The 12,949-nt window shown below is 42.8% G+C and overlaps 1 protein-coding gene across 5 annotated transcripts in view; it reads right to left on the bottom strand.

Annotated features, from left to right (window-relative positions):
• Positions 1-12,949, bottom strand: part of DAAM2 (dishevelled associated activator of morphogenesis 2) — a 218,983-nt gene that overhangs the window by 31,177 nt on the left and 174,857 nt on the right. For 4 of the 5 annotated variants that reach the window (XM_076334380.1, XM_076334378.1, XM_076334382.1 and 1 more), the window contains 2 exons: positions 11,015-11,047; positions 7,344-7,450 (listed from right to left, as the gene is read on the bottom strand). In XM_076334380.1, coding sequence (XP_076190495.1) covers positions 7,344-7,450; positions 11,015-11,047 — 140 coding nt within the window. The remainder of the gene's footprint in view (positions 1-7,343; positions 7,451-11,014; positions 11,048-12,949) is intronic. The other variant, XM_076334383.1, reaches the window with a different exon arrangement.

Below are 12,949 nucleotides of genomic sequence, written 5' to 3'. Positions count from 1 at the left end.
GATTAGAAGTTTTACAATGAAAAGGCTGGAAACTTTTTACTTTAGGTCATCAGTTTGACTTGGGATCAAAAGAACAAACCTCAGTACACGGGTTTCTGCATAAAGCTCTACAGTCTCAGTCAGAAAACTGAAGGGTTTCTTTTGGCTTTAATAATCATGAATTGAAAAGTCCATGGTTGTGTGACTCTGAACTGATCAAACCCGGTGACCACAGGAGGGCTGAGCAGCATATTGGTGGGTGTGGGCCTGGCTCCTAGCAGACACATATACACTTGCCCAGAGAATTTGGTGCCTGCAGTTTTTGAAGTGCTACATTTTGTTGGTTATTTTTCCTTTAGAGAGCACCTTTACATTTTCCAGAATCTGGAGTCCACAGATTAGCTGTGTCTTGTGACACAGGTACACAGTCTGTCAGAGGGGATGCAATAAGCCAACCCATGAACACCAGGGTGTGGGGTTTCTTGTTGCTACTTTCACTGAAGATAAAAAGAATGAGGGCAAGTTCATGTTTTTTCCATGCAAATAACTTGAATAATTACTACAGTGACCACCAACAATTACACAGTGCAAGTCCCTCTGTGTGTGTTAGGGGATGCAGTAAACAGGATGGAATTGACAGGTTTGAGGTACATCAACACAACAGAAGGTGTAGCGCATATTATTGCTGATCTTGCTGTTCTGTCCAGGAGCCCGAGGACTTCAGACTCCAAGCTCCTCTGTTTGCTGCCATTCATCAGCACTAAATACACTTGAAAACATCTTCTGTTCAAAAATAATTGAGAGCCCCAAGGACAGACAGTTATACAAACACTTTGATTTCTTGGATGATTCTGTGCCCTGCCATCAGCAGAAAAACATCTGGTTTGAATGGTTTAGCCCACAGTAGAGAGAAGCAGAACGCTTGCCAGCCCCCTGCTGAGAAGCAGTTTAACTTAGTCACTTAGAGGCCTGTAAGGAGGTCACAGTGCCTGCAGGTGTGCATCCTAGATTATTACCAATCCAATTACAAGTACAGAAGGATTTACAGCAAAACAATCTTACTCTTCCAAAGTGGGCTTGTTCCTCTTCTGGGGCAGGATGTATTTCAAGAGCTGTAAGCATCAACAGCACAAACCAGGGATCTTCCCAATTAAAAACTGGCTGCATAACTGGCCAAAGAATTGTTAATCAAGCGATTCTTGTATTTTCAAAACTCATGCCCAGCCATGCAGTAGATCTTAAAGATGGCCAGCAGTAACGTGAAACAGATGTGCTGCTTTTAAACAGAAACAGGTGAACTGATTAAAGAGGAACCTAAAGCAGATGCGTAAAATCTTTCCATTTAGAGCTGAATAGAGGCATACCTCAGAGCCTAAAACTCATATGGGACAGACAGCAAATTAAAGTGGAATTATGGCCCAAAAATTTACACTACAGAAATTACATTTCAGTATCTATTGGACAGTCTGCAATGACTTTCTTACAAGCTTTGCAGATCCAGGCACTTTTCCTCCAGCTGCTGGAGACAACCCAATTTGGAACAGCATACAATTCAAGCTGTATTCTCTCTGCCTGATGCTTCACCAAATCACAGATCCTGGCATCAGAACTCAGGAAGTGAATGTGACCAGAAGAAAACACAGTGCCCCTTTCCTCAGCTGCAGCACATTCATTCATAGCGCAGATATTGACTGTTTTTGTTCAACAGCAGCCTGACACTCGTCTGATGAGGAAGGAAAAGGATCTTTACCGAGAATACTCCCTCCTTCTTCCCTCACCCGTGCATCTGGTGGCAGCATATGGAAGTCCAACTGCTTGAGTCATCTTCAAGCAATGTTAAAGCTCAACAAGTACCAAATAACTTCTGATATGGTACTTAGCCTGCCTCCCTCTATCCCCTCCGGCTTCATAAATAATCTCTATTGACTCTGTAGAGTAATTCATCACTAATCTCCCCAGGACACCTCGGCTGATTTAACACCAGCTTCACTTGCAGACATCAAGTGGTTTATTGTTTCGTCCTCTTGGAGAAAGCCGGCAGCCTGACTCTGAACATGCCTGGGAGACATGTTGCAGTTTTACATCAACTTCCCTTACAGACATCCAGCACTCGCTCATTTTTCCTCCTTAAATATACCCATTGATTTAACTCACAGTAACCTCCCCCCTTCATTCCTCCCTCCCATGGATCAAAGCAGAATACTTGTCGCTCATTAACTATCTCCCCCTCAGAGGAAAAAGTGAGTTACTTCATGGCTTGTCCTTGGATCTTGCTTAGCTTTGGAGGAAGAAGCATGCATGCCTACTACCAGAGAACCCGGAGTTTCATTGCAGCTACATTAAACTCCTGTACCACAGGGATCACATTCCCACTCTTCCTTTTACCTTGGAGAAGGGGACTGATTATCATGTATTGAGGCCATTTTCTACCTCAAACTGAACTGAACCACAGTGCTTCCCAAAGATGCTACTACAGCAGTAGTAGCTGTGACAGTGAGAGGAACTGACTGATACTCAGCTGCATCCTAAGGCCAGTTTGTATAGCTCACCCAAATCTTAGCTTTTACTGACTGCGGACTTCTCCATCTCCACAACTCGTTTCACGCAGGCTACTAGTCAATTCGCTCCCAAACGTTGTGACTGGGACATAAGCCTTCTCTAACATGCTGAGCTCTCCTAAGGCTCTGTACAACTGCCAAGCTGCAGGCTGTTAAATAGCTACATTTTGGGAATACTCGTTGTCACTACCCCATAACGGCAGGAAAAGAAGATGTCTCCCTGCTTTCAGAAGCAGCGTTCAGGAGTCAGGCTGGTCTAACTGTACATTCACCCAGAAGACAGAAGGATGCAGCCACTCTTTTCACATCCTCTTATCTCAGCTGCCAACTCATCTTGTCAGTGAAAAAGACAGTGCCTTAACCTTTTGGGGACAACAGTTGGGACATTTTATGACATCTTACACCATTATATCAACATGTTGGGAAAAAAGACACCAGTGCCTTTTCAGCACTTCACTGCGAAAGCATTCAGCCAAGTGCATAAAGAAACAGGCTTTTTTTTCTTTTACTCCTTCAGCAAAAGCTCATGAGTGACCAAGCTACTTTGCATCCAAATACTCTCAGTTTCCTACCAAGAAGGATCTGGGGATGGCCATCTTTCTGAGCCAAGCAGAGCAAAGCAGGGCCAAACTTGGGAATCCCCAAATTACAGTGACATATTGATGAGGCAGTGGTTCATCTTTTATCTACCTACCTATTGGTTCCTAGTTGTGATCTAAGACAGGATGGCACCAACTGACGTGTTCTGTTTAACTTTTGGGTTTATCATACTCAGAATAGCAGGCAAAGCCATTTTTTGTGGACCTTACCTTAAAAACAGAAAATCTCTCCAGGAACCCGGGAGGCACTGTTTATTGCCTAGTGTTTTTCAAGACAACACACTGAGGAACCAAACTGCTGAATCCAATGAACTGTTTCTGTATCAAGGTATGATCTGTACCCCAAAATATCATACTGCTTGGAATCTACCTTGAAATAAGGGTGAACACTGTATCGTCACATGGCAGAAAGGCACATGGGGACTGGGGGCACAGCAGAGGCAGTACACAGAGACTGACATTGGCTGAACAGCTTGTCCTCTTAATGTCTGATCTGAAAGGGTTTAGAAGCACTGAGGAGGCACAGCTATGTGAAAGAAATACTCAGTCTCTTTAGTATTCTGGTTGGAAATGCTGCAAATGTCCCTTTTCTTCTCCCTTATTGATAGAGGTTTGAATTGACAATCATGAAAGCCACAAACATTTGGTAAAGCTGCCTGCTAGTATCTACCTACTGTCATATTCACATTTAAAACTATTTTTGTGTAGTCAGATTCTGCCTTCTGCTACTACTGGTTTTATGACATTTTGCTAGCACTCCTACTGTTTCCAGCCTCTTGAGAGGGTTACTGCTGACTAGCTGGGCCACAGGAATAACAAACACATCTCAGAAGGACACTGACATAATGATTTTTCTGGAATTCATGCAAAACAACTTGCACAAAAAAGTTCCATAAGTATACATTCAGCCTTCTTCTGAGCAACGTGTCTCATAGAACTGGATCTCTGCAGAGCATTTCACAGAGCAAGACAGTAAGAGAGACATCTTAGGCATATTCTGCAAGGACCATTTAATGTTCTGCAAGAACATTTAAAGATATTGTACAACAAAAACACTACAGCAACGAAAATACTACCCATTACTTAAATAATGGAGGCAGGGAGAAGCCATATTGGTGAGAGAGGTCAGAGAAATTTCCAGCTGCGAGGTGAAAGCAGGGAAACAGGGATCTGGGATGATTCTTCCAGACCACACAAGTCTGACAGTAAATCTCCAGCCTGGTGGAAACTGAAGACATCAGGAAATTCATGAGGGATAGAAGATTTCCAGCGTGACAGAAATAACTGTATGTTGGAAACACCATTAAGAAAGCCAGAATTTAAGCTGGTGAGTGCCTGGACTCACCACAGACAGATGGTTCCGTGTCCTGGTTCAATTATGGCCTACTGGAAATACTGTGAGATAAACTGATCTTGTGCCTATTCAAACCTTTACAGTTGGCCTATGGGACAGAGCTTCGTTCTGGATCCATCAGACTGCACTAAACGAGGGCAATTACATCCTTCCACTGCAGGAAAACTGAAAGATGCTGCTATCAAATAGTTGAAATAGAGCTTTTTTTGTGAAAATAGAGATGAGAATGGGGAGGAAGGCTTACGAATCTGTTAACTGTCATCAACAATCAGCTAGCAATTCAATTTTCATCTCTTTTCAGTCCACCATTCTCCAGTCTCTCCGTGAAAGAAAGGAAGAGACATCTATTTCTCACTCTAGCTAGGTTTTGGCTTGTTGGACCATATGAAATATGAGCTCTGCCTGACCCCTTCTAACACAGTGTTAGTAAAACAAAAACATTTGAGTAGTGGAGGGAAAGAAAACCCAACCCATGCAGCTATTTTACTTTAAAGGACACGACAGTTTAGTGTAAACAAAGGGGGAATAAACTACAGGGATATATGCACAGTAAGAGTCAATTGGAAACAGCTGTTGGCAGATACTGTGGCAACCTGAAAGCTGGGGCTGCAGCTCAGGGTTGCACAAACTCTCTTTGTTTGTCACCAATTTTAAATCCCCTCTCATTGCACACGTGTGCACACCCACATGCACACGTGTAAGGTGTGCTGCAGGAGCAGCAAGGCCATGGCAGCAGCCAGGGATGATTTGGCTGGGAGTGTCTCTCCTTCAGGGTCTAACCTAAAGGAGGAAGAAGTGGGGTAATGAAAAAAACTGCAAAGGGGCTGTAAAACCCTTTCAATTATTGTCTGCAGTCAATCCTCCCAATTGCTGTCTTTAATAATAGAACCATATAAGCACAAAGAGCAGAAAAAGGCATGAATGTAGAGGTGCCATTTTAGTTCCCAAAGATATTTGCTTTTCTAGTTGCCTTTAAAAGGGAAGTTTGGGGAGGAATAGCAATCCTGGGCCAAGCTGTAAGATATTTCTGATATCCTGGGTGTAACACTACCTGTTACAAACGTTAAACGATCTAAGCCAGTGATAGCCCTGGTGACTGGCATTTCCTATAGCACAGCACAGCGAAGTTAACAGGGCACAATGCAAACTGGCAGGCTCCTTAGGGATGGTGAGCTCAGTCTTCAAATCTCTATCATCCATGTTAGGCCTGCTAACAATAAGATCAGGATATTTCCTAGTGGAGAAGTTGGCAGTCACAATACGCAGCTTTTCACCTCTGGTTTGAGTCCAGACTAGCAACTTGAGGTGGACTGGCTTCATGGCACACCTGGAGCGAACACACGCTGTGTACCCTGCAGTGTAAGGTTCATGCTTCAGTGCCACTTTGATGGAGGCAGCAGAAGGGAAGACAAGCCACAGAGACTGTCCTTTCTCCCTCTCACCATTTAGAGAGGATCCCTCTCAGGTAAGAATGGGACAGACTTGCATGGCAGAAAAGGTGAACGGTGAAAAACATATACCGCTGTCATCCACACTGCTTTTGTTTTGGGGATAGAAAGTGTTTACAAATAAACATCTAGTGTCATACCAAGTCATGGACCACCTTCCTGGATCCTCCTCAGCCCAGCCACCTGCACACATTATGTTACCACTTCTAGGAAATGCTCCCTATGCTTACATGAGTTAGTCTGAACCCCAGACACATTTTAGTAGGTCTGTCAAACAGCATGAAAATCCTGTTGCCCCTATGCCTCTCCATCCCTCTGCCCCAGCCTGCAGTCAGCTGCCAACACCAGCAAAGACATGCGCTGGCGACTGCTGCAGAGAGAGAAATGTAAGCCTTCCCTCACTGCTGGTTTGGAGGGGGGTGGGGGGGCGGTCCTGCTGACATGCAGGCTAATGCCACATAAGTAGCATAATGAGAACCTCCGTGGGTTTCACTAAGCAATGGAAAGAACTCACTCCAGTCCTGGTGGTCTGGCTGCAACTTTGCTTTTAACTGTTAGTTTGCTAGAGCAGACAAGCAATCACATGCATACAAACCCACATGTTCTGCTGATCAGTGAAACAGTTTTATTGCTCAGTGCTGTCACAGCTTTCCCAGGATCTGGCTTCAGCCCTGCTGTCCTTCCTTTGGCAGGAAAGGCAACTTTCTCAGGTGGATCAGTGTCTGCACAAATTTGATGTTCAGTGACAGACATCCAGCCCAGTACTCATGTTGGTAGAAAGGCATGAAAAGGATATAGAGGGACCTGATGTCACAGCATTTGAAGGCATTAGAGTCATTGCAGGAGCATGCAAAGGCAACTCCCAGCTTCCAAAACCTAATTTACAAATACAAGACCTAATTCTTGAATATCTCTTTTTACATTTACCACTCTTCTCACCAAGAGTCAAAAGTGACAAAGAAAAACACCACTCTCAGCTCTGCTGTATTCCAGGGAGATGCTCAGAGCAACATTTAGAAAAAAACATACAGAACAGAGACAAATGACATACACAGGGCATGGGGGACACATCACTTACAGTGAAGTGCAAGCACTGCCAATGAGCTGCTTTCATCTGCCTATGAGTACTGATAGTTTTCTGGTGATGAGTCTTCAGATACATCTTGGTGTCTATGTCTATCTATTTAATGCACAAAATGTGTGTGTGCATATGTTTATTAAGTGAGCTAACACTTCAGAGAGACATGTGCTTTTATGATACCGCAAGAGGTTTCTCTGAAGCTCTGTAGGTATTAGACAACAGGTCTAGGTGAGAAAAGAAACATGCCCGCTTGTTTAATTCCATCCCCTCTTGCCTCTACATTGACCACAGGATATCCTGTGAGCTAAGGCTTAGCACACTTACTTGGAAAGGAGAATGACACAATTCTGGGCCCTCCGGCCGTCAATCACAGAGAGCTCTTTCACCTTTCGTGTGGAGAGGTAAAGGTCTTCTGTTGAACCCATCTCTTTCTGCATATAATTCAAAAGGGGGGGGAAACAATCAGTATCATGTTTCTCACCCAAGACTGATAGACTTAGCTGAGTGTAATGAACAAAACCCATCCCAACATGGGAAAATCCACCCACATGGTGAGAAAAGGAGACAGGAAGGGCAGAAAACATGTAGGTAGATCCTGTATTACTAGACAAACAGAAGTCATTCATTACCACTTATAAGATCATCTTTGATTCTAAATACTGGACCTGATTCTGACCTATTGGACTCACTCTACCAACAGTTATGTTGTTATTATTATTATGTCATTGTGCAAAACCGGCATGACAGGGAAATTTGGCACATTATGGTAACGTCCACTGGTGTCACAGCATATCCTTCAGCAGATGCCTCCTGCAGGGGTTACACAGCATTCTTGAAAGGCTGCAGCCCAGTCAGGAAAAATCAGAGAATCATCTCTTAAGGCTGCCATTGGACCAGACCAATCCATATGATATGAGAGATGCAAACAGTAGGGCAAGATGACATTTATCTTACTAAATATATCTTACTAAACTGTCAACATCTGCATCTGAACTAGCCTCTCTTTTTAAAATTAATTAATACCTTTAATCGTACAGAAACCACCCTTTTTCAAAGTTCTCTGTATATCCCCATTGCCAAGTTCATCACCTGGAAAAAAACTGGAAAATCCCCATCCAAAATGTTTGTCACAGCACACAGAGAGAAACTATTTGCAAACCCAGTCTGACCATCCAGAAGTCTCTGTCTCCTTGTTCTGCCTACACACCAGAGCCATGGGATTTGTTTTACTTCCAGAGATTGGCTTTCTGCAGTTACTTTGAGTATCTTTTAACACCGTTCCTTACAGGGAAGTAGAGGTAATGATAAAAGGTGTTAATCCTGGATAATAGCTCTCTAGTTACCAACAGAGAAGAGGGAAAATAAAAAATAAGAACAGGACAGTTTTTATTTTCCCAGCTAACTGCTGCTGGAACCTCTTCAAAAATGCCTTTCCATGATATCCATATTGTCATGCCTTGATATTTTGGGACTTACCAGTATAATCTAGCTTTGAATGCATCCATCAAATTAGCAACATGGCTTCTTTCTTTGGACATAACAGCAAGTATGCTAAGTCAGATCAAAAGGTCCATCTACCCCAATATCCTGTCCCTGAGAGTGGTCAACAGCAGGTACCCAGGGAAAGGTGTAAGATCATGGCAAGCATATAGTGGTGCTTCCCAGAATTCACTCCCAGGACTCAAGGTTCTGCAGCTCAGGGCTTACTTATTTCAGTATGACTAATCCACTCCAAGAGATTTTGACACCCAAATATTTGAGAGTTAAATGTAAATCATAGATTCATACTGCTAGTTGTCATTTGAGTTCTTGGTACAATCAGCTACAACAAGCCTGTCTTGCTCCTGGATATACAAAGGATTCCTACAACCACGTCCAAATGTGCTGCAGTGAGCCACCACCAATACTAAGTGGCATTTATAAGCAGGTACAATGCACCAGCTGAAGACACGCACGCAATAATTCTGCTGGATGTGCCCAAAGTGTCAAGCTTGGCAGAAAAAAATTGCAATGTTACTTGATACATCAAATAGTGTTTCCAAAAAAAAGGAAAAATTGGGTATTGGGCAAGTTTATTATTTCTGAGAGAATAACAATACCAAAAAGCAGGGCACCCCCAGTATAATCTGGCATGTAGAGATGTCAAAGTTTTCCTGAGTTTCCTCAGTTTGTGGGGAGGAAGACAGGGGAATGGGGAGATAGGCAGCTGTTGAAGGTAAGAAAGGTACTTGTTGCTCTGTGCTCTTGGTATAAAAGCTTCATTGTCCCTCACTAGCTAATGCTTGCAGACAAGCACACCTGGTTAGTGTTAACCAGCACCCATCCCAAGGAAGAAAACAAATTGTTTCAGGGTTTGGCTGTGTGTGTGGGGTGGGGGTTTAGACAGCTTCCCCTAAAGCCATGCAGCAGGGATTGGTATAATAGTCTCCATTCCATTTCCAATTCCCCAACCCGCAAGGTTCAACACAGATGAGTAACTTGAACTATTCAGATGTGGCCCACTCCTTGGTCATAAGGAGTGGGCTAGTCTCATCTGAAAATACGTTCTCTTCAATTCATATTGAGGAGAGAGATATTTATAGATACTTGGAGTTGTGTATAAGCAAAAGCAGATGAAGCCTCAAGTTTTACAGAAGCCAGATTGCAAGCTTAGCTGAAGGAATCAGCTAAGGACTATCTGCATTTTCTTAGACACAGAAAAAGAGGAGCAAGGGTGCAGTAGTGACCAGCTTTTGTGAGATAGGCCAAGCACACAAAGCAAGAATAGTTGGGGCTGTTGCCAACCTAACAGACAAGATACCTAAGTTTTATCCCATCATTCTGTACCAACTTCCCATCTGGAATAACATTATGTTATATATTTCGAAGAGGATTTCAGATTTGAGATTTTAATTGCCAATTCAAAAACCAACTAAAATTTCAGTGCTGGGATGACTAGATACGTGGAATGTGTTCATCATATTGCTGCCCTGTTTCAAATACAGTTTGATTATGGTTAGCTGCAGAAATTGTGGTCTGGTACCACAGAAGCACCCTAGGTTCCAGTAATTATCAATACTTTAGGGAACTATTTCTACCATATTGACTTGTTTCATGGTGTGCGCTGCCACTGTGAAAGCCAGTAAATGGCCCAGAGCCATGTACTAGCCTCACCCAGTGGTAGAGGTCCTGACCAGACTTTCCAAATACAATTCCCTGAGCACTCAGGGTAAGGACTACTTTCTTCTGAAGCCACCAGAGATGCTTGTGATGACACCTGAACAACCCTCTTCCGAGAGCATTGCTCTTCCCAAAAGTGTTGCCAAGAATTTTGCTTAAGATGATGAATAAATTGAGAGGTAGCCAGTTTGAAGACATGTGGGCAGTCTGATATCTCTACTTCGTCTAAACACCATTTCAGTCTTTCGCTGAACTTTCTAAGGGTTTCAGCAGTCTGAAATGAAGCAGGCTTTCCTCCAGTCTAACCCTTCAGCTCCTCAGCTGGCACAAATCCTTCTGCCCAACCAAAGTGCCTTCCGGTTCTACAGAAAGAAAGATTTTCTTTATCAGAAAGTCTGTGGCTAGTGAATACATCTGGAGACTTCAGTACTGTCCAAAGCAGATGGACCACAGATGGGAACAGTGGGAGTGAAGGCTCCCTAGGAGCCCCTTTTGTTCTCCACTAGAGAGACTATTAGTTTGGTTAAGGAAGAATTCACATTCACATTCTGCTTTGTCCCTGGTCTTTTTCCTCAGGATCATCAAAAAGGGGACTACAGACACCAGCAGAAACCACAGTGAGGTTATAGCTAAGTGAAAGAACAGGAACTACTTCCTATCACAGAGCTAATACAACTAAAGGAATTTTTTGTACCACCTTCCCCACCCAGAAAGCAGAGGTGCAAGGGCATATGAAAGAGTAGCATGAGATGAGTCATGACCCCATAACGGCATGGTGGAGGACTTCACCTTCCCACACACTGCAAGAGGATCAGGAGGCAGACAATGACACTTACCTGCTTACAGGAGAAGGGGTTAGTTAGCAGGTCCTATGCAGGCAGCAGCCGCAAATAACGAAGAAGGAAACATGCCAAAAATTAGTCACAGAGAAAGATATCAGGTTTAACAAGGCAGCTGAATTTAGACACACACTGTTTTCTAAGAGAATAAAATGCTTAGCAAGTAATACTGGCCCAGACAGTTCAAAGGTATTTCAGCATTTCTTTGCATATTTTAAATCAGCAGATGTTGGGAAACTAAGAGTTCTAGGTCTTTTCTGAAAAGAATAAATTCAGTCTCCAAAGCATAAATCTCTTAGGTCTTGAAACATTAACTAGGATAATGCTTAAATACCTTTACAAGTCTAGTCTGGAGCCTTACTGAAAGAACCGCCAAGGTTAAAACTTGAGGGTCAGTTCTCCTCTCCTGATGCACAGGCACAGTTTGCCATTATTAGTAACAACTTGTTTCAATGGAACGTTATACTGTTTAATAACCTACAGCCAAGTATTTTGAAAGCACTCTGTAACCACCAAAGAAGCCTTACAGCACTACTGGGTGACAGACACCAACTATTTCACAACATATTCCATACTCCAGGAAAACACCAGATATACTGAATCAAAAGGTCAATATTACACAGTAAGATTGGAGCAAGGTCAGAAAACAAGTGTAAGAATTCTTGGTCCAGCATTCTGTACACTGGACAATTCTGCTTTCCCTCATAGCCACCAAAAATTATACATTGGTCTTGAGAGAGGAGAAGAGACCCTTTGTCATTAAAAAAATGAAGAAGAAAGAAAAGCTGTTTAATGTAAATGAAACTGGAAAAAATACGAAGATCACATTAATAACAGCAAAGAAAGAAATGTCTTTATCTGTACTCATTCAACATTTCAGATGCACAACAGCAGGGCTTTGCGTTGACATTTTTCTTTACAGGCATTTGTATGAAGTTTAAAAGTCACAAACCCAGGGTAAATACATACTTGGCCAGAGTGGAGTATTTCCAAAAATAAAAGAGGAGAAAAGACTAAGTGTGAATCAACTGGAAAAGTTCTCATAAGATTTCGATTCAAAAGCAACTTTGGTTGCCTGGTCTTTAAAAAAAAAAGAAAAAGAAAATTGAGGAGGACTTGTTGATGGGAATCCAGTTCACACTGGAGTGAGTATGGATGAAAAAGAAAGCATCACATAAAGTAATAACAATGGAATATTTAAGGAAAAAAAAAAAAAAACAACAAAACCCTCAGCAAAAGCTGGAAGGACAGCAATGCACCTTACTACACAAAAATACGAGTAGCTTACATAAGTGATACTCTAGTGTCTGGAGCCACTGTCATAAAGTGTGTTTAATGAGGATGGAAGAGAACTGTTCTGAGACCCATGGAGGTCACTCTGAGATGATGGCTCCATTCCAGTGGGCAGGGGTAAGGGTCAGGTTAATTTACGGTTGCATAGGCCAGGCTGCTTTTCAGTGATTGGTAACACAGCCATAAATATTATGATTCTAACTGAGAGTTGGCAGAACAGGACAGCTTTGGCTTTGGATTTTGGGGCTCAAAGGAACCAAGGCTTTGCAAGGTCATTTCTAGTGAGGAAGCTGCAATGTTTGCACCCGAAACATTGGAATGGCACCTTGATGCTGCAATGGCTACTCATGTGCACAGATGACAGTCTGGCTACTTGCAAGACAACTGGGAGCCCACCACCACTGGTGAGCTGTTGGCACAGGGTCTAAATCCAGTCTTGTAACAGCACTGAAGTTTCATGTGCCTTTCTTCCCCTCTATGAACTAAGTTCTTGTTTCAGGGAATGGGATTCACAGAAAGAGAGAGGGACCCACTGAAACAGCAAGAGCTATTTGCAGGAGCAGAATGAGAAATGAAATTTCATCATGCAACAGGTAACATCACATTCTTCACAGTTCAAGTTGGGATGCTTATCTAGGT

Source organism: Aptenodytes patagonicus, chromosome 3 (genome assembly GCF_965638725.1).
Source record: "Aptenodytes patagonicus chromosome 3, bAptPat1.pri.cur, whole genome shotgun sequence".
Lineage (NCBI taxonomy): Eukaryota > Metazoa > Chordata > Aves > Sphenisciformes > Spheniscidae > Aptenodytes > Aptenodytes patagonicus.
Note: the sequence above shows the minus strand (reverse complement) of the source record. Positions and strands in the feature narration are given on the sequence as shown.